The sequence below is a fragment of the Tauraco erythrolophus genome, chromosome 10, assembly GCF_009769465.1.
Source record: "Tauraco erythrolophus isolate bTauEry1 chromosome 10, bTauEry1.pri, whole genome shotgun sequence".
Taxonomy (NCBI): Eukaryota; Metazoa; Chordata; class Aves; order Musophagiformes; family Musophagidae; genus Tauraco; species Tauraco erythrolophus.
In genome coordinates, this window is record NC_141474.1 from 32,608,483 (window position 1) to 32,636,455 (window position 27,973).

The window sequence follows — 27,973 nt, forward strand, 5'->3', positions numbered from 1 at the left end:
TGGTACAAGGGGGTTTCCCAGGTAAGGATTCGGATCTATCTCTATATTGTGTATGTTTCCAGCAAGTAATTTGAAGCGTTTTTAGTGATAATTTAGAACTAGTGAAGTGCTGGAGATGAGAAAATAATAGCACAGGTTTGTTTGGGTTTTTTTTTCCTCATTTTAAAAGCATGGACATATAGCATGATTGGAATATTGAATGCATTTAATCTCAGAAATATTTTGTCTTGTGTTTCCTTATGAGTCATTGTTTCTGTTGTACGTTCCTGTTCAACATTCTTATATACAAAACTGACGTGAGCACGCAGTGCTTAAAGTATAGGAATTCCTAGCATTAAATTTCTTGCTATATAGAATAATCTACTCTTCCATAACTGTTATTGTAATGTAGAGACAGATGGCTGAATTTTCTTCACTTTGCTTGTTAAGAATGTGTTAGGTAAATGTTTTTAGACTAAAATAAAAAGCTGCTGGGGAATCTAAACTGAATATTCAGCATTTTTGTGGTATAAGGAGGCAAAACAAGAATAAAGCAATGTGATAGGAAACAAATGAGCTATTTGCAATGAAGGATAATCTAATCTTTAAATATTGCCTCAGATTGCATTTGTTCTTAGGTATGATCTTTTCTTCTAACACAAGCCAGGTATCCAGAGAATAGCATTAAAATGCTAGGCATGAAATATCCTGATTTGACGTTTTAAGGTTATTACATTGTCTAAGGCATGGTGCAGGTGGCTTATGTTGTTTGGGATCTTTGATCTTGCTCAGGTGTTGCAGACAGGTAATTTCATATAACTTGCAGATAGAAGATAATGTCTGTGGTATAAATCTGCATACACAGGTATCACTGTGCAAACTTGCTAAGAGAGGCTAATACAAATGTTGCTGTCTTTGAAGAACGCTGAATATCACTGCAATGACTTGCACCTAAAAATATGTAAAAAGGATGTAAGTATTTAAAGAAATAAATGAAAGACAAACACTAGCTTGTAAAAGGTGGTAGTGTGTTTATATTCTTGAATGTCTGATTTTTAGATAGGAAAATATTTTTCGTCGTTACCATCATAAATAATGTTGCTCCACTGCACAAAAAAAAAAAAAAAAAAATGAAAAAGAAACTCTACTGTGCATCATGTCTTGTCCAGACTAGCACAGCATTGCTTTTAGTCAGAGTACAGAATAGATTATTTGCATAATAGCTCTGTTCTGCTTGGTTTAAACAGTAGCTGCTCCAAAGACGTAGTGGAAGTAAGCCTCTAACAGAAGGGGAAGTAAAAATGTTAAACGACAATAATTTTATTCTTTACAGATGTTACCTAGTTTTCCACAGTATTGCAGTAATTGAGGCAGCTGTCTAGAATAACTTCTTTAACTGTTTGAGAAAGTCAAAGTTATCTTTTGCTCCTCAATCTTAAGACTTGATTCTCCCTTATTCAATGTAGTGACTTAGGGGCTAATCATCAACTTACCTTCTGCTTTGAGCAGGTTTTTTAATTGCTCTTTATCAGCATAGCTGGCATTTAAAGAGCAATCCAGAATATTTATCTGTAGGTATGATAGCTATAATACACTGTGGCAGACTATTAAAAATTTGCTTTATGCCTGTAGTGACCACATGTGTATCGAAAACTACTTGCAAGCAAATGACATAAGGAAGGAGATGTATATACACTTATATATGTGTGTGTGTATATAAAAGGCTGGTATCTGCTTCAGATGAACGTCTCTATTTTATCAGCAAATTCAAAATGCTTTTGCCATGTTGAAATGAGAAGAGACCTTGTAGCAACTGGCTAAAGGGCAGGTAGTTCTTTCTGCTACCCCAGAAGTAATAATGAGCCTTTTACTATTAGTGTAGTGATGGGCATGTCTGTTTGCTTCTTCAGTGCTTCGAGATCACAGTTTGTGCTTTCCTGTCTCTGCTTCCCAAAAAAAGTTATTTGAGGAAATGTTAAAGCATTCAGCTTTTGGGGATCATCAAGGAAACAGCAAATTTCTGCTGCTGTGAGTGTAAAAAGTGCACGTGTGCTGGGCAGAGGTGGAGTGGAGGTCTGAGGAGCACAGCCATCCAAAGCTGATGGCATCCCCCTGCGGAGGGCTGTGTGCGTGGGCAGAGCCCGTAGCCATTGCGCCCGTTCTGCATGGACCCTCCATGTGCTCCCCGGAGGCGAGGGGTGAGCACCTCCATCCAGGCACCTGTTAGTCCGGATTACCGCGGTGAATGGGGAAGTGTTCCCCACAGGCAGGTGGCATGTCAGGTACCACTGACCGGTGGCATCTCGGTGCTGTGTGCTCCCAGCTCTCTCCTTGCCCTGCCTGCCGCCGGCGCGGTGGGCACCAGGCGCTGTCAGGACCTGCAGCTGTCATTCAAAATCCAGGAGCAGACATGATGTTAGCGTTGTATTCTGGGGTCATTTTGAGAAGGTAAGGGAGAAGGGGGAGTCATGGGGTTGGTGAGTGAGAACATGCAACAGAACAGGACAGGGAAGGGGACTGTCTGGGGTCTTGGTCTGGGGGAAGGACAAGGCTTAATTGTGGAGGAGGGCCCTACTCTTCTGCATGTCTTTGTGTGCAGACAGTCCAGCACAGAGCTGGGACCCACTGCCGTCACAACAGCAGTAGCTGAGCAAACTGAATTTGGGAATTCCTGCTCAGGTGATGAGCGTACTACCGCCAGGGGACAGAGCTACAGGTGGATTATGTACGTTGTCCAAAGCCAGGAGGGGTAAACTTCTACATTGTCATATGGTTTTGTGATTGTTCTGTAGATATCAAATGCTTTTAACACTTGTTTTGTATATTTTTAAAATGTTTTAGGTTGTTTCAGAGGTTTTTTGTACCCCTTAACTGAAAACCAAGTGCATTAGCTATCATGTGTATACAAATACACGTTTTCTCTGCAATTTCATATCTGTAAGCCTAAGTAGCATTTTTTGACCTGTGAACCTTAAACTGATGTAGTCTACTGAACCAGGTCCTCTACAAAGTGAGGTAGGAAGTCATCATTTCCATGGTGTGATGATCCTGGGAATCTTAGGAGATATTGAACATAAGTTGTCATACCTGTAATGTGCTGTTACTCAGAGTTGAACCGCATCCCTAAACTGGGAGGAATTTGGAGGGAAACACCAGAGAGTATGTAGGTACAAGGCATTTGTTTGTGTGTGCACATGCCTGTGGAGCTAAGTTACGGCTCTTTGTGCTGTGCTTGTGAGAGCAGAGAGGGATTACACCATCCAAATGGTTCTGAAAGATGTTACACTACTAAGTCTCCATCCCTCCAGGTGCTCTGGAAGAAAACAGCAAGCAGCAGCATTCGCTGCACCTTAAAACAACAGCAAAGTGTATCCTATACTACTACAGTGTGTAATGGTCCCGAAAGTGTCTGGTCTGACAGAGCTGTGACTGTTCTGTAACGCAGTCATCGAGGCTGCTCAGCCGCAGCAGATCGGTTGGATGCCCAGTGAAGGAGAAGGGATGAGCTTCCCATGGTGCTGGACCCCCCTCCTGCTCCCTGTGCCAGGCTGGCCTGCGACTTGGACCTTCAAATCTGGACATTTTTCTGCACCGAATTGTAAACCTTAATGCAAACTGTGTTCTGAACCAGAAACTGTGTTTCTTTCAAGTGTTTGGCAAAAAAATCTGTTTCAAACTCCATAAGGTTTGGCTGTACTTTCCTCCATTTTGTAGCCTGTTATTCTCTGAGGGATGTGACAGGTTATTTGAGGATTAACACAGTATCGTTTTGTTGTGTATCATTAATTAAATAGACAATGCAGCAATTTTACAGCAAGAGCTCATTTCTGGATTGAGTTTTAGAAGTATAGAAGAGGTGATTTTTTTCAAATACTCTTTTCCAAGGGAAGAAAGCCATTAAGCGAACAGCCTGACAGCGCGTGTGTAGTGAGGGATCACTGAAGGGCTGGCAGAAGAGTGGAAGGGGAAAAAATGAGATGAGACTGGGATGTGATGGACGAGGGAGTAAGTAGGGCTGTATGCAAGGATGAGCACGGGCAGCTTGTGAGCGAGGGCCAAGAAAGAGGTTAAAAGGGATTTTGTGAGGAATGGGGAGTTCAGCGAAGCCTTTCGGGGACAGAATGATGCGATCATTCTTTTGTATGTGCAGGAGGCATATTGTGGCGTTGTAAATGAGCAGGACTTGCACGGTGACATGCGTCAGGGAGAGCGCCGGCTCGGAAGGGCAGAGCGAGCAGGACCCGCGGCAGCTGCTGGCAGCGTGAGCGGATGGCTCTTGGCACCGGAGCAAACCAGCGGGCTAACCCTTTCGGCGTCCCTGGGCAGCTCTGTAGAGCAGCCAGTTGGTACATCTGCTCCGACCCGTCCTCGCCGTCCCTCGATAGCCATGTGTTGGCAGACCTTCCCCTTTTCCTTTTTGGCTGATTTCCATACTCTGCTCGGAGAGACGCGGAAGAGACGTTCGGAGGGGAGGACAGAGGTCCTGGTTGGGTCCTCTCTGCGCTGCCTCCAGCCAGGACTTGAGTGCAGAGCTGTGAAGAGTTTAACGAGTACTTCGGCGAGTACTGCAGCTAATGAAGTTGGATTCCTCCAGATTTGTTTCTCCCATTCGACTGACTTGGGTGTCAAGGAAGGTGTGAGCTCCGATTTAGGTTGTTCCCGTGGCTGGAGCGTTTCTAAGGGCTTTCTCTCATGTGAATTCTTTGACGCTTTAATAAAGTGTGAGCTCACACCGAAGCCTTTCCCCCAGTCAGGGTATTTATCAGGTTTCTCTCCTCTGCACGACTGCCTGTTTTCAGGAACCTTTTATGGTACCTTTGAGACCCCTAGTCCACCATCAGGTTTACTTCAAATTGGCCAGCGGGTTCCAAGGTTTTGGGGCAGGAGCTTGGATTGTACAGGGTATGATTGCGTGAGCTTTGTTCCGATAGGAACAATTTACCATAATAGAATGAAACTTAATTTATATTAAGAGATTAAGATATAATTAATAAACATTGGAGCATAACCCCCAGACTGCAGTTCAGAAGATCTGGCGTCTCTTCTGGCTTGGTTACCGTCTGTTGGATGTCTTGGTTAGCCATCTGTCATAAGACACACGAAGGATACACAAAGCATCTTGAGCCTTCTGGAGCACCATGCCATGGTTTCTAGGGGTTAGACGGCCATTTAAATTTAAAAATAAAGTAAACTAAAAAGCAAGATCTGTGGAGTTCCAGCTTACTCGAAAGACAGTATTTATTCTTGAGGAGCAAGTCATGGATGCATCTGAATCATCCCTTTTGAAGGCTAAATTCCACAAAAGAAAAAAAAAAAATCAGTTGAATATCAACACAAAAGAATTACAGTAAAAACTACCATACCCCACTCTTATTTTTCCCTCGAGCATTTGTTTTTAACTTTCTTTTAGTTTATTTCCTCTTCCAGTTAGAGTGGAAAAATTAAGTCTATTTAATATAGTGAAGTTTATCCATTCAGCTCTTCCTCTTGGATAAATCCTTGGAGATGGATTTCTTTTGCCAGAAGGAAAAGAGAAGAGTGCTTGACTTACTGCAAGTCTCTGTTCACATACATCATCAATTTCCTGATTATAATTGTGTTCATTTAAAAAATGCCCAAAGCTTAATGCATTAATATCTTTATTTCATTAAATACATTAAAGAGAAGCTGTTTGTTACCTAATAACATATTTTAATACTAAAAAAAAAAAAATCTGTCAAAATACTCTGTTCACTTGTTTGTGACTTTATGTTTCCTCTGCTGAGAAATGAATGCCCTGTTTATCACCTCTTATTCGAAATGTGGTATAAGCAAAGGTGTCTGACCCTAATCCTTTTATTTTACTCTTTGTGGAAGCGAAAACAGGTCTGCCAGACTCTGTCCTTTGGAGAGATTAAAAACAATCAGAATAGAATTTCTGATATAAAATATTGTCTTATTTAATCAAATCTGTCAAGTTTTGTGATGTCGTAAGTGCAGCATAAACCTGATTAACTTCTTGAATAGACTCTCAAGACAGCTGATTAAATAAGATGTATGGCTTATTTAGGGAGAGTATACAACTGGTTTATGATTTCACGGTGATATTAAACGGGGATTTTTATAGGGGGAGGAATTGTTATCCATTCATCTGTCCAGATCCTCCCGCCTCACGTGATGGAAAAGGAAAATGGCAGTTGGTTCTGTAAATGCAAGAGCTGCTGTCTGACTGATGCTTTCAGTGGTAGAAAAATCTATGTTATTAGCACAGCTTACATACTTATTTTCTGTTTACATCACACAGGACAATTTAAAATTATTCCAAGTAATAAACCCTGGCTTTCTAATTTTAAGAAGAAACATTCCAGTTAATTCTTTATTTGGTTGGTGCCTTTCTCTTTTGGAATAATAGCATTAATCAAACACTGTGTTTTCAGCCTGGAAATTTGCATTTTAGTTGCATGACTGTATGAGAAGTGTTTACTTTGTCATCCTCCTCTAATGTTCTGCTGAAGCTCCACAAAATGAGACCATCTAATGGCTGGCTGAAAGGGGGGCCACCATTTCCCTGTCCCCACTCCCACCTTCCCCAGTTGTTTATGGTACTTGGGTGCTTGTTGCTCTTCCGTTCCTCAGCCTGTTCAGTTCACTTACTCAGCAGAAAACTGCTCTGTCATTGAAGAGGGATGGTTTTCTGGTGGGTTGGTGACCTGCTCAGGGTCACAGAGGAGTCTGAGGAGCACGAGAGCTGGCTTGAACAGAGGAGGGAGCGAGGGAGGGCATTCTCCTTCAGCTGTGCTTCACATGGGACTTCTCGTGGGCTCAACCCATGACCTAAAATTACAGTGCTGGACTGTGGGTTCCTTTCTTTCATCCCGTCCTCCATGAGGCTGGAAAAGGTCTTCACTTCGGGATACAGCTTGAGCTAAGGTGCCGCCTCAGCAATACGTACAGGTTGAGCGTGAAGCACATGGCGAGAAGGTGTGGGCTGTGCAAATGCCACTCTGGACTGGGCTGATGAGAAACCAAAGCAGGGAAAGGGGAGCCACAGTTTGCTTCCCCTGAAACAGGAGGGGAACGTGGGGCCGTGCTAAGGACAGGAGTGCCTCGATGCGCCGGTGCTTGCTCTTGGCCAAGTCTTGTAGCTCAGTGGCTGCCTTGGGAAAGGGATCCTGTGGATTCATGTTACCAGTGGTTTCCAGTAGTGCTCTCCCAATCGTGGGAGAGCTAAGCTGCGTGTCAGAAGCCTCGTTCGGAGATGTGGGAGTAGGTTTATCTTTGAGTTGCAGGTTTCTTTTGGACTTGAAGCCAACAGTTGCCCAGTGGTGGCTGTACCGTTAGCTTGTGTATCTGTTGGATATGTGATGCTATGATTAATATGTTAGACATCATAAATGGAATATAGACATCATAGATGAAGATACGGGAAGATACAGTAGAAAGATTATTACTGTTTTTTTGTTAATAGAAGAGGCTTTAAAGTGAAATTATGAGTATTTGTTTTGTTCTAAGGCACAGAAATTGATAGTCTGCAGCACTGCCAGGTGTTGCAGTCATTTTTCATTTTCATTTTTCATTTTACCTTGACAATCAAAGGCAAGCCATGATGTTGGGAGACTCAGGTTTATTCTTAAACAAGCAAAGCCTCTAAATGTTGCTTCATATGGTAAAAACCTTGAAAATGGGACTCAAGTTCAGTTTGATAGCTTGGAACACCAGGACCCAGCCCAGAGTTACTCTTTAGAAATTGGCTCTGTAGGAGCATTGCACAATGTGGGGAGGTGTCGGGTGGGCTGGCCCTGCTCTTCTTACCTAATATTTTGTTCCTTGGCTGTATACCCAGCAGCGTGCAGCGATGAGGTGGATGTGTAGCACACCAAACGCAATGCGGGGACGGTCTTCAGGTGGCCAACAGACCTCTCAGCAGCACTGGGGAATTAGAGATTGTGATTTCAGTGTCCTGTGCAAAAGCACAGAGGAGCCTAAAAGTCATCAGATGGTTTGTAAATGTTTGAAGAGCTGTGATCAGTTGATGAGAGACTGACCAGGTATGAACCTAGCAAAATACCGATTCTGTATAGCTGCATAGATTAAAAAAAATTACGAAGCAGTGTAAATGGAGTACGCTTTATTACCTTATGTCCTCTAAAAGCTGGATATGCATCTATGTTAATACAAAGCTGCTTTTTAATTTAAATTGGATTTGCACTTAATTTAAATCAAACATTTTCTGCTTTTAACATGCATTGTAAGTTTTAAATGGCAATCTACAGAAAGATCTGAGCATACTCTAACGTATTAGCATAATTCCAGTGAAAAAACTATTCAGGAAAAGTATGCGTGCACCCAGAGAATTGAGAGAAATCTGGACCCAGAACTGCCTGTAGTAAAAAGCCAGCTTTTGACTTTTTCTTCAGCTGCCTGAAACAAAGACCTATTCTCTCTACAGCTTATTCAACCAATTCAGTGGGAATGAAAATAGCTTATCAAACTTGAACAACTTATTAGGAGCTGAAAAAGGATATTTTCCTTTTCTGGTCTGTGAATAAAACCTAAGAGTGTGAAGTCGAGAGTTGTCAGTTGGAAAATTAGGGAAGTGTTTGTGGCCATGGTGCGATGGCAGAACCTCCTCCGAGGTCACTGCGCAGCGTTTATCGTTAACTAGGTGTTCGTGAAGGCCCAAAGACAGACAAAAGGAAACCTTTGACAAAGTGAAAATTAGACCATTTAAAAGTGGATTTGATCACCATAGAACTTCCATTATCTACTGCGAGAATAGCAATGCTTTTGTTTAATATTCCAGCTTTAAATGAAAACATTTCAATAAAAACATTTTCCTTATATGAATCATAATTGGCATATTTGTATGCAATATTTTTATTACAAAGCTGTTGCTTGTATTTTAATTGCATTCTAATTTCTGTCCAAATACAAACAGTATATATTGTTAGGAAAATAACATAGCATAGAAGAAATGTTCGTAGTGTGGGACATATCAGATAAATCTTGAGCATTTCAACAGATGTGTAGCAAATTTTTTATTTCCTTAAATACTTACATAACATTTTATCCCCATAGTTGGCCTAAAGAAGGAAGATACAATACAAATACAATCTTTTGTCACAGATAAATGTGTTTTTGCAGTGACTAACTAGTTACAATCATTAGCGAAATAACTAAGACTTAAAAATATTAAACAGGATTAAAATTTATCGTTAAGATCACCACTGAATCACAAGTAAAGCAGCTGATGGTGATCTCTTTTCCCTGGTTCTTCTCACAGTTAAGGCTTGTGCTGTATTTCCCAACAGAGCTCTGTGGGTATTTTCCTGGGCTTTACAGTCCCAGATGACTCATCCAACTTTAGCCTTTTCTAAATGCTGTCACAGCATATTTAAAAATCGCTGTACAAACAAACTTAAACTACTGTGGCGGGGGTTTTTAATCCGAAAATTTAGTTTAGCCCCTGTCAAGTCTCAGTGATTTTGCGTAGCTTTGTTGCGTTACGAGGCTGTGCTGCTGCGGCAAAGCGAGCGATCTCGTGAGCTTGGGACACTCTTCCTGCCATCTCTTCTCCACCGTCTCTTATCCCAGCTGCACAGTATCATTTCCTTCTCTTCACTTGCTCTTTCACAACCAGGTTCTTGGTCTTTTTCACTTTTTATGGCTTGCTAGTGCAACTGTTTTGGGGTTTTTTTGAAACTTCATGGGTTTTTGTCTACATTTCACCAATGGTGGCAATTCCCCTGGAGATCTTCCTTTAAGAGTTTTCTTTAGATCTTTGGGCTCATCAGTACAGGTTATGTTTGCTGATCAGAAAGTCTTTATTATTAAGTCCAGAATCTCCTCGTTTTCTCATTCCATCCCCCTCTAAATAGAGGAGGTTCAGGCTCTCATTACGGGTTCTTACATTAAGAACAAATCACTGTGTGAGAAACATCTCATCACCTTGGCTTCTGAGAGGTGTCCTCTGTGCTGCCTTTTACAATTACTTATCACTTGGAAAGTTGGTGCTTAGGCCCATAAAAGCCTTCGTTAGGTAACAAACTTTCAGTTTTTGACAATGGTCTCATGCCGCTCTCTTTAATTGGACTGGGTGCAGAAAGATTGCGAGATAATGACTGTGCTTTGTGGGAACATCATTATTTAAAGATGAAACACCATCAGATCAAGTTACACTGTATTACTGTCAAGGGAGGAAGAATTTAAATGTTCACATTTGTTTGTGTTGAGACCAAGCAGAAAAGCAATGGATTAGAGTTCCCCAATATTGTTTATTTGGTCTCAGGCGCCCTTGCTCTTCCATCAAATGAACGAGCAGCTTTCAAATACAAACATAGGGAATGGATTATAGATCCTGGCAGAGCAATGTAATCAGGAGCAAACCAGAAAACCTGCTCCTACCAGAAAGAGTAGCTTAGAAAAGAAATTTTTATCCCAGTTGTGAGATTTTTTTTATTTTTTTTTTCAAAAACTGCGTTGTAAAATGGGTCATTAAAACATCATCTGCCACAGCATCTGGGAATCTGATTTTGTGTGTGCACATCCTGCATCCTTACAGATCTCTGACACTTGGTGGGCACGTCGACGCCAGGTGATAGCCTGCTGCAGCAGCCAGAGGTGCAACCAATGTGCGTTTGGAGCTATTTAAAATTTCCTTGAGGCTTTGCAGATGGAAGTCAGTGTTTTCTAATGATCTTGTGTTGTTAATACATCCTAGCTTCCTGGAGAACTACGTTAGGCAAGCCTCAGCAGGGCAGGAGCAGGCCTGCTGTCCTCTCGGGAGGTGCGGCGCGGGTGAGCCTGGCAGCTGTGATAACTGAGCCTTATGTCCGGGCTGCTCGGTGCCACCACCACCGAGTGGGCTGGGAAGCTCTGAAGGCTGCAGTATTTTGGCCTTAGATGACTTAAACTGCGTGGTACAATATAATATACTGCAATATTATACAATAGAGTATTTTTAATGTTTTTTTTTCTCAGTTATCTTTTCAACGGCTTAAAAATGGGGTCTACAGCAGTTGTCTTTTGAGGCTACCCCACATTTTAAAGATGTGATTAGTTCAAAGTGCCTTCAGTTGGGCCTTTTGTGGGCCCAAACCTCAACTGTGATGTGATACATTTTTGCACATAACTATTTGTATCCTCTTAGATGATTTTATCAAAAGAAAAATGTCTTTGTTGCTATTTGTCTGTATTTCATCAACTAGTGGCTGTACCATGCTCCAGCATCTAGCCTGTTTGGTGTGTCTCCATCTAGAGGAAACAACCAGTTTATCAGTCCTGGGACAGAGGGCAAGAAACACATGGGGATCTTGTGCCAGTCCATCCCTCCAAAGCCTGTGAGACTTCAGGATGGTCAGCTGGTGCAGAGGCACCCTGAGCTCAGCATCAGCGCTCTGCCGGAGTGGCTGATTGCCAGATCACAGCACCCAGAGAAGGTCACTTCTGAGGAAACCCAAGTGCTTTGATGAGGGTTAATGCATCATTTGAAAGGCAAATGAGTGGAAGTATTGTGTGCAGGGGAGGGCAGGTTCCCTCATAATCAGCAATTATTAGCATCAGGATGCTCTGCGTACCACACTTTCACTAAATCTCCTTTCAAAAGTGTTAAAGATCTCAGATAAATGCTGGTATGAATAGACTCATCATGTCCTTGTCTTGTAATTAAAAAAGAAAAACATACAATATCTCTTCCTCAGAGAGCTTAAATGTTGTCTAGCAAAACTGCAGCTTTAGAACAAAGCTTTGGGCCTGAAATAAGGAAAAAAAAATGTTGGCAAGAACTCCATTTGTTCAAAATGTTGAAGCGAGATGGTGCAAGCGTTGGAGATGCTCGCTGATGCTGCAGCCCACAGTTACCCTGCTTTTCAGCTGGGGCTAAATGTCACTTTTCTCTCTGCTGTCATCTCTGGGTAGGACGATTCCCTGATTATAGGAAGCAAAAATTAATGATAACTGTTTCTAAATGTCACCTGCTCACAGGAACAAAATGAAATGGTGCTTGAGTGATTTGTGGAGACTCTCATTATACCCTTCTTCCCAGATTAGTTAAAAATCACTAGCAGAAATTTTTACCTTCTGCTGTAGAAAGGGTGCTGTGAGGGACAAGTGGGATTCAAGGAAAACATTGGAAGAGAAGGAAAGTTTCCTTGTGTGAGCTGAGAAGCTGCTGCAAGTGTTTGAATGGCATGAGAGGAGCAAAATGGAATGGGAGCCTGAGCTGAAGAGGAGAAACTCTGAGATCCCAAATGATAGCCTCAATCCTTCACACACACACACAAAAAAAAAAAAAAAAAAGAGACAGTTTTCAAGTTAGGGTAAGAATATTGTCTCAGGAGTGTTTAATGCACATTTGTTTTTCACTTCAGCTTGGATTAGTTGTATTTGTGAGAGTATGAAAACCTACACTTCACTGTTTGTTGAGCGAAGGCTTTGTCTGTGCAGCACCTCGTGCGTGCTTTTGCTTTCATGTACTTAATGTTAGAGTATTTTGGGGAGTAAAGGGAGACATACAGCCATAGAGCTCTCTTCATTTATTTATTTTTCCCCACCTTCCTTGTATATGATAGACTTGGGCTTGGGCTGGGCGGGAGCGTTAATCGAAGTGTGCCAAAGAGTAATAGAAACGCTGAGTTTTATTTTTCTCTGAAAATCCTCGCTTCAGTTTTGGTAAATGATCTTCCAAATGATGTACATAGAATCATAGAATGGTTTACGTTGGAAGGGACCTCAAAGCTCATTTAGTTCCAACCCCCCTGCCATGGGCAGGGACACCCTCCACTACACCAGGTTGCCTAAAGCCTTGTCCAACCTGGCCTTGAACACTTCCAGGGATGGGGCACCTACAACTTCTCTGGGCAACCTGTTGCAGTGCCTCATCACCCTCAGAGTGAAGAAGTACATGAAGCAAAGCGTTACCAGAGGGATGGTGTAGCTGTCAAAGGGAGACTGCAGGAGATACTGAGTTTCTGGATCAGATGGGGAACCCACAGCTGTCCCATCACACTGCAGGGATGTTCACTGCCCACAGGTTGGAAGACAACAGCATTTACAAAGATGTGAGCCCCAGCAGACTCTGTCCTCTCCTCTCACCACCCAAGGGAGGGGGACTGATCATAACATGGTCTCTGGCTCTTCCATTTATATTTGCCAGTTTTATATGCAACTGCCCTATTTTTCTCATGCATGCTGATCTCTGAGAGAAGAATGGGAATGATTTTTTGGAATTTAAGAAAGCGTTACAGAAATTCTCTTCTCTCTACTTATCAGTTTAAAGCTTATGAAAACAGACGAGTTCATCGCTTTTGAGATAAGGTTTAAAGAACTGTCAGTCTCCTTGGAGCTGAATAGAGGGCTAGTGGGAAGATTAAAACAATAAGCTTATTATATTATTAGTAGTGGGAGAATTCTAAACCCCATTTGTTCAATTATGGTCCCTTCAATATGCTTATTTAGGTTCTTGTAAATTGTAATCAGTAAATTAGACGTGCTGCCCTCACAGCTCTAGGGTTAGCTTTCAAGGGACTCCCTACTTTTTCTTTTTTTTTAATGTTTATAGTGAAATCAAGAAGGGAATTAGTTGTTTGATATGCAAGGTTGGCTCTGTGTAGTGGATGCTGGCTGCATTCTGATATCCATCATTACTAAATGAAAAACAGTGGCTGTGATGCGGCAGCACTGCTGTCTGAGCAGGGTAATCTCAGAAAAGGCTCAGACTGTAACCACGTTATGTGCTGGGTGATAAAAATGGTACCTAACACCATTAAAATGAACACAGGCTGATAAATGAGACCATTGTAAAGTCTCCAAAAACCAGCATATGTTGCTAATAGTTATCTGAGGTAACGCAAGAGGGATGTAAAATCCTCAGTATCCCCTTCTATTTGCAAATATCGTCTGTCATCTCTTTTTGTGGTGGTTTTTCCCCCTTTCTTTTCTCTGTATTTTACCTTGACAGTTTAAATATTGAGCATTTGGTACTAACCCCAATTACCTAGCTGAGTCATCCGGAGCTTTTTCTTTCCTCTTTTTACCGAGATGGACTCTAATTTGCATCGCGCGGAGACTCCATTTTCAAAAGAAACACCTCTTCCCTTTCAGCTCATCTAACTGGAGATTGCAGCAGGTTTGGGAAACAGGATCCTCAACGCTTTGCAAGGGCTTTATATATCTTGTTATTTAAAAAGCCTTTTGCCTTCCTGAGAAGTGGTGTCTGTTTTCCCCCGTGCAGATAAATTGTGTGTTTGTTGCAATACTAGATCATGCAAACTCCCAATATCCTGGCCATATTGTCCCCATTTATTTCTTTTATCTCTCTGTTTAATATAATAGGAATAGCAGCTGAAGCAGGGAAACATATGCAGCAGCGTAATAGTGTATTGTTTGAAAGCAGTTGTCTTCCATTTCCAGGATTTCTCTTTGAAATGTAATTGTCTGCTGATATAACTGGGAAATATTATTGCAGGAGCGATCACTAAGGCGTATGCTTGTGTTTTTAGTGCACGTTACATCTGTGTAGTGTTTTTAAAAGAAAGCGGATGCGACCTTAGCGAGTTCAGTATCGTTGGGGAGAGATGCCTGCAGAAGTTGTGATAGGCACATTGTCACCGAATGTGGAAACAACTCCACGGAGTGCCAAAACAAGAACCGCCGTGTCTCATGTGCAACGCAGCGACAACAGAATTACAATTGCCTTGTGTAAAGTATCTGGTAATGAAGGCAGATAATGGAATTCTTTGCAAAAGCAGATGCTAACTGGCTCCCCGATGCTAGGCGGAGCACGGAAAACTGATACCAGCTGGAGGGGAGGAAAAACCAGCTGAAAAAGGCATTAGAAAGAAGATGCCTTAGATGCACGTTTGTTTAAGCAGTAAATACTTGTTTAAAATAATCTTACGAGATTCTTATTAAGAGGCAAACTGAGAATATGATTGCAGTGTTATAGGAAGTCAGCTGGATGCCCTAAGGATATTTGTGTGCAGATTGGATGAGCGAGGCAACGGCTCCGTTGGGAATAGCCCCTTACCCTTGGCGCTGCGAGGCTGGCCGGTGGGGACAGCCCCGGGAGGGAAGTGTTTCATCGCAGGCGGTGGGTCTTGCTGGAGCCAGAACCTTCTGTTCTTCAGGGAGGAGGCAGCATGCCCTGCTAAGGGAGGCTCGATTTCAAAAGCAGGGATATTGCTGCTTGTCCCCACGTGCATGAACACGTACAGGCACGCTTGCATCTTCTACAGCAGCGCTTGGTAACGGTGCCATCCTGCTGAGCTGGAACCGGTGCTCGGAACGTGGCATCTTCGTCGTTTCCTTCGTAGATTTCCACGATTTTGCCACTGCAGTCACCTCAGCCATTTCAAATAGTTGCTTCACTAATGGATCTGATAATTTAATGAAGGGCTTAGTGCACACACAGAGGTTCCTTCTGGTTTAAGTATGGATTTTTTTTAACAAAAACGTGCAGTGGGGTAAACCCTTTAAAAAAAAAAAAAATAATGCTCGCAACAAATAAAGCAACTTGGTGACCCCTGGAGTTGATCTCTGGTTTTTGCCCAGATAAATTTTTCTTTTCCCAAAGAATGGTTCCCACAGTGGGGAATTACTGGCACAGCTGGAGTGCTGAGCTGGGCATCGGCTCACCAGGTTTCCAGTCCTGGCCCAACACAGGTGGACCAGAAACTTTAGTGGGGCTCTGTCTCATCTCAAGCAATCGCCCTAACTACTAATTTTTGAAGGACTAAAACTTTAGTTTCAGCTTTTAGTTTCAGCTTTTAGTTTCAGCCCACCGTGGAACAGGCATATACATGTACTTCTGAACAGCTTAATGTTTTTCCCATGTGAGAAAACTCATTTTGGGCTGCTCCAGCAGCAGGAAACACTGCAAAGTTTACAGACTTAGTGACACAGGTAGTCTCAGAAGGTCCTTGTCTGCAGAGAGAGGCTGGAGGGACGTGTCCATGTGCACAGTGTCGCAGAGCTGCTCCTGTGTCAGGCTTGTACTGGGGCATTCCAAGGAGCTTTAGTGACAAGCAAGAAATGAGTTTTGAAGCAGTCTCTGAAGATGATTAAGAGGGCTGGAGCACCTTTCCTATGAGGACAGGCTGAAAGAGTTGGGGCTGTTCAGCCTGGAGAAGAGGAGGCTCCGGGGTGACCTTATAGCGGTCTTCCAGTACCTCAAGGGGGCCTACAGGAAAGATGGGGAGAGGCTGTTCAGGAGGGCCAGTTATGATAGGACAAGGGGTAATGGTTTTAAAATAGAGGGAGGTAGGTTCAGGTTGGATATTAGGAAAAATTTTTTACTATGAGAGTGGTAGAACACTGGAACAGGTTGCCCAGAGAGGTGGTGGATGCTCCATCCCTGGAGACGTTCAAGGCCAGGTTGGACAAGGCCCTGAGCAACCTGATCTAGTTGGAGATATCCCTGTTCCTTGCAGGGGGGTTGGACTAGATGACCTTTGAAGGTCCCTTCCAGCCCTAACCGTTCTATGATTCTATGATTCTATGATGTGCAGCTTCATCTGGACGGCGTTTAAGCATGTGTGTTCTCCTTGCCCCGGCACCTCTTTCCTGTGCGTCCGACTACGTGTTGCTAAAAGCAAGCTTTGGATGTGTGCTTTGCTCCTGGCAAAGGCAAGTGAGATGTGTTGTCCGTGTACAATTAATGATGGAAGGAACTGTGGCAGTGCAGTGATCAGTCGACAGCATCCCTCCAGAGCACCAGTTCTTTGCTCTGTTCTCCAAAGCACCATCACTAAGAAATTCCTTTTCTGCTGATGATCTGTTCTTGATATTCTTACGGCTGGAATATGCTGCAGGTACTTGCTGCACCGTAATTAGTTGTTTGTCTAATTGGGGTGGGCAGAAAATGTCTTACAGCTCTTGAGGTCTGGACTTCACTTAATGGGAAAAGAGCGTTAAACCTCGGTGGTGTGAGCGAGACGCGTGTGGCCGCGTGTGTGCTTGCATCTGCTGTACTTTCAGAAGCACCATTTTTGAGACCTTTCCTTGCTTGCTGTTTTTCAGCAGGAGGTATCTTGCATGCTAAGCAGAAAAATAATACTTTCCAAATTCAAGTAGCAAATCACACCTCTGATTAATGTTTTGACCCCATTAATTCAGAAATATATTAGACAACTGTGCAGCTACATGGATTACTATTTAATGCAGTTATTTGAATTTTTGGCATATAATTGATAGTAACAAGTGAGGTTTCTAATTTTTTATGATATTCTGATTTTGTGCAGACCCCTGTAGGGCTTTATAGCTTTCCAGGGATAACATCTCACCCCTAATATACGCCCCCAGGATTTTAGGCTCCAGGCCACTGGGGATTTTGAGTGCGGCAGGAAAATGCCAACCAGTAAACAGAGCACCGGGAGAGCCAGTTCTTGTTTGTGTTGCTCTGAGTGTAGGTACTGCTACACTCATTAGTGCATCGGGAGTTGGAGATGGGAGACTACGTCCCTGTCCCAGCGGTCTCTGCCAAAGCACAAGCAGCTGCTGCAGCTGGAACAGTTGCTCAGGAAGGGCTCTCAGAGAGGAGAGCCACTGGGATGGACTGGAATTTGGCTGAATCACCCTGGCTGCCTGCACAAGGGTGGTGGAAGGAACACCTCTACTTCACTGTCTTTCTTCTCAGCAGTTTTTATTCACTTTTGGTTGCTTCCTTCTCCCCCTTCCCCAGCTCTTTCCCCTCTTCCTTGTTGTCATGGGAACATTCACTACAGTGGTTAAATCATACTATTAAAATATGCTTCCCTGGTAGAATGGCAATAGCTAATATTGATCTAGCTACTGCTGACTCAGAGATATAGTTGAACATATAATGTCTCTTATTTCTTTTCTTAATGCATAATACAGCACTTTCTTTCACCTTGGGCTCTGTACTAAAGGTGACACTTCGCCACAGCAAAAAACTTTGACTTGCTTTTTTTAATGTGTGGCCCAGCTGAGGCATTGGATGCGGGTGGTGTTATGAGGCTGGCTTTAAAATCTGCAGAAAATGATCAGACAGGGAAAAAAAAAATCACCCTTGCTGCGGCTGATCCTCGCAAGCAATAGTTCTAAATGTTTGTATGCCAGTGGTGAAAAGACATTCAGATTAAACTGTCAGCATCCACAGACACGCAATGTGCTCCAAATAACTTTGTAAGTGTATTGCTCTCTGTCCCAGAAATGGTTGAAATGTAGATGAAAGACAAATAACTACCTTAATATCAAGTGAGGCTGCATTTAAAAACGTCATCAATCATGTCTGTTGTCACTGACATCTGCTTTGAGTAATCATCCTCACAGCAGCCCATAATGTTAAGCAGAGCATGGTAAGCATATTCCTGAGTCACCAGAAAGAAGCAAAAGTAGAAAATTCTGCCTTGAGAAGTGAGTCTGCAGTGTGTTTGCAAGGCAAGCGTTTCGCTTTCCCACAGTGGTTAATTAACCAGCTCCACCTTTATGAGAATTTCCTGACATTGATGGTTTTGGTGAGGTAAGATTGAGGTGTCTCTGGAATTCCCTTGTTTACCCTCCGTTCGAAAAATTCATGATTTAGAACCAGCGTATTGTCCAAATAATTAAAATAGTGCAGTTTCAACGTGAATAGTGTTTGCACCTGATGGTGCTTTTCTAATTTTGTGATACAGGCACAGCAAATGGTATTTTAGAGTCTGTGCTAGAGAGACCTCCATTACCAAAAGAGTAAGTGCTGAGAAGCCATCAATTTCCAGCTTATTTGTACGTGTTCTTGAACATCTGCATGGAAGTTATTTTGTGTTACAACTCATGTTATGTTTGATCTTTCCAGAAAAAATCAGGCAAAGATATGCAGATCTACCGGGAGAGTTGCACATTATTGAGCTTGAGAAAGACAAAAATGGGCTCGGACTGAGTCTTGCTGGCAACAAGGACCGCTCTCGTATGAGCATCTTTGTAGTTGGTATCAATCCAGATGGACCTGCGGGACGAGACGGGAGGATGCATATTGGCGATGAACTTCTAGAGGTTGGTGTTTCCTTAACTACTACGCCGGGCTCATATGGAGAGAGGGAGAGGCATATGGGAAGCTATAGTTTGAACCTTAAATAAAGCCTGCAAGTGGAATTAGGTGGCTGAGGCAAGGAGCTGCGCTGATTTATGCCAACTGAGAACTTGGCCTTTGGCAGGTAAATGTGTTTTCAGTGAAACAAAAATCGTTGGCCCGTGAAAACTAATGTCTTGTCCGTGAAGTCTGGGCTCTCAGCATGTTCACAGGCTTTGCTTAGGGAGGGGCTGTGGAAAGGCAGGAAGGGGATAGTAAATCTGTCCTTGGATTTACCACGTACGTGGTTTCACAGGGAAATTCACGCCTTATGTTAAAAAAAAACAAAACCCCCTCAGAGTTACCATATGTGTTTTTACAGATGACAGGGATATCCCCCATCCTGAAACTGAAATTTCGTGCTGTAATCTGTTTTGATCTGTTGTAACTTAAAATACTTATTTTCTTTAGTCATGTCTGGCACAAGTTCACGCACAAGGCAAGAGAGCTCGTTAGCAAGTAGAGTGTTTTGTCTCCACTTTTTCTCCTATCTCCTTGCTTCACCTTCAGATTGAACATGCAGATTTCTTGCACTTGGTCTGATTTTTGCCTGTTACAAAATGACACTTTGCTGCGGTACCTGCAGTGGTTCCCCATGTCGTGATTGTTTCAGTGGTTTAAAAAAATCAGCCATCCCTGGGGTTCTTTCCATTAGAGAGAAGCTGTCACTGAAGAGCAGGTATATGCTGACCTACTGCTCTCCATGGGTGGTGATTTTTTGATCTTTCAGCAACTCTCTGTGTCATCAGAGAACCACCTATTTTCTCAGGTTTCTTGACTTGAGAAAGAGCAATTTGACTGCCTGGGGATACCTTGGGAATATTGTCAGAATTGTCTAAGCATTTGTCATTGTCTAACAGTTCTGTAATTATGGGTTTTCAATACACATAGTACAAGAAAGACTTGTTTTGCTATAATAATAACACCATCTGAAGTTTTTTATTTTCTTTCTAAGTGCAATAAATGGTATAAAGGTCTATACCATACTGGAGTAGGGCAGGAAAATTACTTTCTCCTTCAAATTTATGTTCTTTCTGTTCCTGACACCAAATTCTAATGGTAAAAAAAAAAAAAAAAAAAAAGTCAATTTTTAAGTGTATACCAGATGAAAGGACTCATGGTGCTGTTTTCCTCTGTCCATATCATAGACTAGATAGTTTGTGGTAGAGGAAACGTTGAGCCTTTTGTATTGATACTTTTCAACAAAGAAAGATGCACTGAAATTTTCTTATGTCTCACAAGTTATTCCTTGCAGTGTGTGTTTGATCTAATGTTAAGTATCGCTAGCAGTGCTTGAAAGAAGCCCCATCTGTGATTAATCACACACATCTCAAGGCTCGGGATTTCTATGCATGAGCCATATTGTAAGTAGCGTTTTCCAGAGTGGTGGTGTTTCCCTAATTCCTTTCCCTGTCAAGTTGGGAATAAAATGATTTTTTTTTTTTCTTCAGTGGAAGGAAAGTGATGTTCACCATCTCAAAAACGCCAAACTTCAAATAAACTGAAGTTCAAAGAGACTTTAGTAACTGCCTCACTTGTTTACCTTTGCAATAAAATCAAAGGTGTGTCACTAGTGGGCAGAAGTGTGATTTCTTATAAGAAAGGATGTGATGATCTCATTCTGGTCCCCAGTGAGCATGTATCCAGTGTCAAAACATCCTGTATTGCAAAGGAATGGGTTGTGCATAAGTCGCATACAGACGTCTCATGTTCGCACCAGTGGTCCATTATACAGAGCTCTGCTTTTTTGTCTTTTAAAAGCATTTCAGTGTTAACGTGAACAGCATTGAAATGGAATTAATGGGCATTTACACTGGCAGGTGGTTTTTTCAATAACCATTAGGTTCAGTACGTAGGTTATTTCAGTAACCACTAGGAATCCTCATACCCGACAAGTATACAGGTCACTGAGGTAGGAATATCATGGAATGGTTGGGCCTGGAGGGGACCTCCAGAGATCATCTGGTCCAACTCTCGTGCTCAAGCAGGGCCACCTCAAGCCAGTTGCCCAGGACTGCGTCCAGACAGCTTTTGAATATCTCCAGTACGATCTCGTGGTACTTCCATGACAGTGATGCAGAGGTCAGGGTGGTCAACTGGCTTTACTTGCAGTGTCTTTTACAACAAAATACGTTGAAAGAGCACTAATGACAAACTCGAGCATTCAGAAGTCAGGAAACGACAGAATCCAGATTGTTTGGTTTTCTGCAGTTAAAGACTAAAATTAAAGACCATGAGTATGGTCACCGGTCACAGAAGCATTTGTCTCTCCCATGGTTTCCTTTCCTCGTTCAGAGACCTGCCTGGACAATCTTTTCTGATGGGGCAACTTAACTTCTCTTCCTTTGGGTAGTGCTTCACTGTGTGTAAGTATTTCATTGCTCTGCCTGCAGACTGACCTGCTGGCCGTTTCCCACTGCTCAAATACGTATTATTTTATTATAATATTATTATAATATTATTCTATTCCATAGAAAAACAGCTATTCAACTTTGCAACCACTTCGTTCAAAAGCATTTGAGGCCATTTTCCCCTGAATTCTCATCTCTTTGTCAGCAAATAGACAAACCACCCTCATCCCTCATCTAACTGCATGTTTTAAGTATATTTGCATCTGCATCGTTCATTACACGTCAGGTTTGAATACCAGAGTGTATCAGCAAGAGAAGGGATTCACATCTTGGGAAGCCTTTAGCATTTCTGCACTGTCCTGGGGTGCCCCAGAGAATCCTGTTAGTGTTGCTCCATTAAAAGAGTGGATGCTACTTCAGTGTGTGCAGATTATTCCCCATGGCTGTTGATGGGGATAAGGTTAATGGGATGGAGAGAGAGAGATAGACAGACAGACAGACAGACAGATAGATATTGCCTCTTCATTCTTCTTTTGAACTGGAGTTTGATTGGATTCAATTGAAGGATGTGGGATGCTGCCAGACTGCCTCAGCTCCTTATTCATAACATCTTTTGTCACTGAATTAATGAAATATCATCTTGCTTTTAACTTCTGCAAATGACAGTAGTCTTTTTGGGGCATGATCATGGCTCATTTTCGAAGTCAGTCCAGCCTATACATTGAGTGAAATGCAGGTCACGTAAAAAAATTGTATATCATCATTATTTTTTTAATATGTCTTCTGTGATGTATTTTGGATGGGTATGTTGCTGGAGAAAACAGGTTTTTGAGGGAGAAGGTCCTTTCATCCTTCTTTCGTACGTGGAAGAAAATTACTTGGGTCAGAATTTGATCTCTGTGAGAAAGAATGTATTTTTTATACGACACAAGTTCTGCTTTTCTGTTCTTTTTCCAAGCAAAGAAGCCATCTGTGGTGCTCCTGCCTTGCACTCTTGCTGTTTTAGTGCAGGTGTCTGCACCGCTTCGTGTCTTATTAGCTTGGGCTTAGTCCTGGGGCTGATTGTGCCCAGCATGGCCCGCAGCGTGTTCCTGCGGTGCTGTACCTGTGCTGTTAAGCCCTGCTGCTCGTGAGCTCTGCATGGCTCTGTCCTTTGGTGGGTTGTATTCACACCAAATAATCCACCCTATTATTATTTATTATTATTATTATTATTATTATTATTATTATTATTATTATTATTATTATTATTATTATTATTATTATTATTATTATTATCTCTCTGGAAGAAAGTCAACTGTGTTCTATTAATAAACTAAGCTGTTCAGAGCCCTGTTATGCAAAATTACTGACGTTGGGATTTTCTGCTGTCTTCCTGTCCCTGCTTGTCTTGCTGAAAATGGGGCAGGAGATGGGAGGAAACTGCTCCTTTGGACGTTTTACTCTAGGAGGCTACGGCACATCACGAAAGTAGTCAAGAATCAGTGTACAAATTTGCCTCTTGTCCATGCTGCACTGTTGCAGGAGAGGCATTTTTCTTTTCTTTTTTTTTTGTGACATTTTTGTCATATCTCCAAGCCAGAGAGCTTTTGTGCTAAATGAATTTTTATTTCTGTTTTATTTTGAGATTCTTAGATAAATATAAGTTATGCTGTAATAACATAAAAGATGCATCAGTATTTTGCCCAAGTAAATGAACTACACAGCCAAATTTGTGATGTTTTAGAATGTGGGGGGGGGGCTGGTGATACGTGGAGCTGTTGGAGCGGGTCCAGATGAGGCCACGAAGATGATCCGAGGGCTGGAGCACCTCTGCTATGGAGACAGGCTGAGAGAGTTGGGGCTGTTCAGCCTGGAGAAGAGAAGGCTCCGGGAAGACCTTCCAGCACCTTCCAGTACCTAAAGGGGCCTCAAGAAAGCTGGAGAGGGGCTTTTTGCAAGGGCGTGTAGTGATAGGACAAGGGGCAATGAAAAGAGGGAGGAAATGAATTAATGAATCTTTAAACTGAAAGAGGAGAGATTTATATTACATATAAGGAAAAAACTTTTTTATTCACACCGAATAATCTACCCTATTATTATTTTTTTTTATTATTATTATTATTATTATCATCTCTCTGGAAGTATGATGAGGCACTGGGACAGTTTGCCCAGAGGAGTTGTGGCTGCCCCATCCCTGGAAGTGTTCAAGGCCAGGTTGAATGGGGCTTTGGGCAACCTGGTGTAGTGGAAGGTGTCCCTGCCCATGGCAGGGGGGTTGGAACTGGATGATCTTTGAGATCCCTTCCAACCCAAACCATTCTATGATAGTGGGATTTTCACACTGGAGTTTTCATAGAATCATCTTGGATGATTAACTCCAGTGGTTGATATTTCTTTTTTTAATTCCTATGTAAATACAATAGTCATAGCTTCTGTTCTTGTTTCCACATTCATTCACTGAAAGTCACACTGAAGGGACAGTGTCCTTCTGGCCTTTTCGTACGATACAAATACTTTTTTCATGTACTTCATATACAGGTTACCAGTTAGTGTTGGGTAGTGATTTTTAAAGCTGCAAATAAGGTAAATCTGTAATCAGAAAGACGGTTGTTCATGAGGACACAGGCAATCTGCAGTTTTCTGTCGTCCCATTTCTCTTTCCACACTCTGTAGGTGGGGAACCACAGGGGTCAACGGCTGCCGAGCCGACGGCAAAGCTGAACTGCAACGCAGAGCGGGAGATTTTCTGTCTTTATGGAGTTTATGGTCTGTTGATCACTTTGGGTGATGCACTTGTTTGAACGTGTGCTGGGCAAGAAATTTAGTGAGGAAAGAAGGTCTCACATTCTAATTAATTATTTTTTCTTTCCAGTATTTTCCTCTTTATTGTTTGAGGATTGGTTGTGTTTTATGGGGTTTCAGCCTACATAATTTGACTGATCAAAAAGGTTGTGAAGCTTTCCCATTGTTTCTGAGTCTGCTTGTATCTCAAAATGCTACAATTCCTGTGGTTAGAAGGAACCTAATGCATTGGTACAAAGAAATAGTTATTATAGAAAGCTATGCCAGTTCTTTCACTAGCTTTGGGGTATCATTTAACTTGATTTTCATAAAAATCAGATGATACTAATTTGATGGATTTCCATTACTGCCACATAGTAAAAACAGTTGTCTTTCTTTTTTTTAAAAAAAAATATCCCTATCTAATGTTTCTCCTCTGCAAATTAAAGCAAATAATCCTTTATTTCTTTTTCTCTTAATTTAAGAGTTCAGATTTCAGTGAGTTTGTACTTTCTGCTACTTTAGTGTATGAAACTGTAAAAACTTTTGTAAGCAAAGGCAACAGTACATTTGGGGTATGTGATAAAATCTTCCATAAAGCAGTATAGGGTTCTATTAAAAATTGAACTGAAGTGTACTGACCTGACCTCGTACCTGTAGCATGTTTTTATCTGTCTCCGTTCTCTCCTGCCTTTCCAAGTTAAGTAAAGAGACATTTAAAGAAGAGTGGAGATTGATTTAGATCCATTTATTTCTTTTGCTTAGTCAAAGCTTTGTTTTTCTTTTCTAATCTCTAATGAAAAAAGTAAAGCACAGATTTATAGGTTTTGACTCCAAGAGTACTATTTGGTTAATCTGATGTGTTACTTTATTTAATTTGAAAGATTTAAAATGGTATTCCTTATGAAATCCTAGATGTTCTCTTTTTTGTTTTATTTAAGTAGGCTTTTGTGCTTTGTTCACCACTGTGGTATCTGAAGCTAACGGAACATTAATTTACTTTGCAAAAGAAAGTGACCTTTTTTTTACAAAAAAAAAAAAAAAGAAAGAAAAATTAATACTGGCTGTAGTAACTATGTGGGACGGTCCAAAACCTCGTGGAGATATATTACTTTGATTATCCTTTCATTTTGGTGTAATTAAATAATTATAACTTACAGACCCAGCTCACAGCTAATTTAATTTTGGATTATTTGATACATCTACTGAATAGGATTAATTTAGCCAGAGTAAAGACTATAAATTTTAATCTAAGAAGTCTGCTGTTTAGAAGAATTGATGGTAATTTAACTAAATCCAAACAATTTGTAAAGCATACAGTATTCCCAGTGAATAATTTATTTCTGAACTTAGAGAAGTTAAGTCAACAAACTCATTGAAAGTTTCAAGTCCAGCTTGAAGCCAGAATGCAACTGAGCGTTCAGTTTTGCCACCGGGTTTTTCAATTTATTTTTGAACAAAGCGTGTCCTAGGGTGTTGCCTCTTGCCCCATCTTTCCAACCATGGCAGTTGCAGACAGCACCATATTAAACCCTTACGAACGTCGGCGTGATGGTATTTCCCCAGTGCTGATCGTTTCGTGCCAGCTCAGGCTCTCGGAGACTTTTTTGGTTCTCTCTTTGTACAGTAAGCAACTTGGGAGGCAGATGGTTTGCACTTCAATTTTCACGAATCGTCAAGTGGCCTTGCGTTGTCCTTGTTTAACTGATGAACAGGCATGGTGGTTTGATCCATAGCAAATACGATGGGAATATTGTGAAGTTGCCAGTATGACCAGGTAGCCTGTACGACACAAGGATGTAAGACCTGGCCAGTTATTTCTTGTTCGAATGGAAAAAAATCTTCTAAGAACACAAAACCAAAATCCAATACAAACATTTTCAGTAACAAAAAGTCCTTCTGTAATCGCTAGTGAATTGTTCCTGGGCTCCGTTATCATTATTGTTTTAAACAGCACTGGTATATCAAATGTGAATGTAAATATTATGTTGTAAGTTAAGAAGGAAAAAATTGCAGTATTGAAACAAAGCTGGCTGCTCGCTTTGGAAGGGTGTGTGAGCACGCCAGCTCCAGAGAGGTGCATTAATCTAATCAAGATGCTTGGAGTGAGAATTTTGACAGAGTTAAATAGTAGATTATTCTGCACGCTTGGAAGCCTCTGATGCTTGCTTAGACGGCAAGACACGAGACGAGCTGAACCGTGAACCTGAACTAACATCATGACTTCAAATACTATTCATTTCAATTTCTTTTCCTTCATCTTTACAGTTTTGCCTTCTTTTTCGGACAAAATAAAAGGTGTTAAATGTAGCTTTTGAATAAGTATCCATGTTCAGGTTCACAGGTATTTGGCTGTAGGTAAATAATTGTTCTTCCATAGAAAGTTGTTGTCTTGATGCTTATTCCAGTCTGAATTGGTGAAGTTGAAGGAAGACAGCTCTAGTAGTCCGGCTCCCTGCTGTCAGGGGAGGATGCTTTCCTTCACCACCTTGCTGAGTGTTTGCTTCAGCTTAGTTTTACCTCTGAAAATCATCAGGGTACAACTAAGAGACTGCTCAAGGGGTTTATTAATCTCCTTGACACAATCTGTTTCTCCTCATCATACTCAGCTCAGCTTTTACTTTCTTTAAATGTATTGTGATATTCATATCTACCTTATGTTCTGCATATAATCCTCGTGACTGTAGTTTGTGCAATGCCTGAGCTGAGAGGCAGGCATCCTCCTAGGATACCTCTGAGGTGGGAGGCATGAACGAAGGGCAGCTGAAGCCCAAGAAACTCAGGACAAGGTGTTAAACACAAGCCTTGCCTGTGAAATGAATGAAATCCTTTGAATATTCCATTTTTACACTGCAGGTTATTTTTGTGGTATGATACTGTGTATGTTTTTGGTTGGCTGGGACATAACTACTATGTTAATCTCAGAGATGCTGTTATCCTTGTTGAAGCCCCACTCGCTGAGCGTGGCACTGGGAGACAGTAAACATCTTACTCTCCTCAAACTGGGAAAATACTTCTAGTTCCTAGAGAAAGAAAAGTCCTGAAGCACATACTGTGTTAAAGCCAAGCAATTGCCTTCTGAAAACTGCAGCATTTACTGGCACGCAGCAAAAGTGTCCGAAGTAGTGCTTGGTGTCTGTTGCTGTGCTTAGGTGTTTGATCCATCACAGCAAAAGTATATGTGGCATGTCCTTAAATTGTCCTTTCTGTCCCGTGGCTATCAGTTCTTCCTTCCGTGGAACTGAGGAGTCAGCACAATCTTAACAGCAGGTTTTCCTAAACTGCCAGTTGCCTGTAGGTAAGGTATAGAAGTGTCTGTCTCAAAGCCTGTGCTGTGGTCGTACCTATATGATTCTTCTCCGATCAAGTTGTTTTCCAAAAATCTGGAAACAAGACTTAAAATCCATTCTGTGGATCTGTGAAAAAGAGTAAAAGATTTCTCTCTTTTTTGGCTTACTAATAAGACCAAATTAACTCTGCATTGGTTCCTGTTTTGTATTGGTTTAGAATAAAACTTGTGATGTTTTGCTATTGATTCAGTAATTTTTCTTTGATAAATTGGAGTCTGAGATGATGAAAATGTAATATTTTAAAATCTGTTCTAAGGCTGAAATTCTGTAGTCCTTTATGGAGTCAGTATGAGAATGAGGATGTTCTTAAAATCAAATCAGGATTTATCCTTTCAAAAGGAATGATAAGAAAGCTGATGAGAAGTGGTTAAAGCATTGCTGCTGAGTTGCAGACTACACCCCTTCCTCCTCTGGCAGTTGGCTGAGGGAAGGGGCAGCACCCGTGGGCAGTCCAAGGCCCAGCTGAGCAGTGCCCGTCTCCTCCT

General features: G+C 41.7%; 1 protein-coding gene across 1 annotated transcript in view; it reads left to right on the forward strand.

Annotated features, from left to right (window-relative positions):
• PATJ (PATJ crumbs cell polarity complex component) overlaps nt 1–27,973 on the forward strand; it is a 151,287-nt gene that overhangs the window by 73,288 nt on the left and 50,026 nt on the right. Inside the window, exon 15 of the mRNA XM_086617077.1 lies at nt 18,752–18,948. Within this exon, the coding sequence (XP_086473203.1) occupies nt 18,752–18,948 (197 nt within the window). The remainder of the gene's footprint in view (nt 1–18,751; nt 18,949–27,973) is intronic.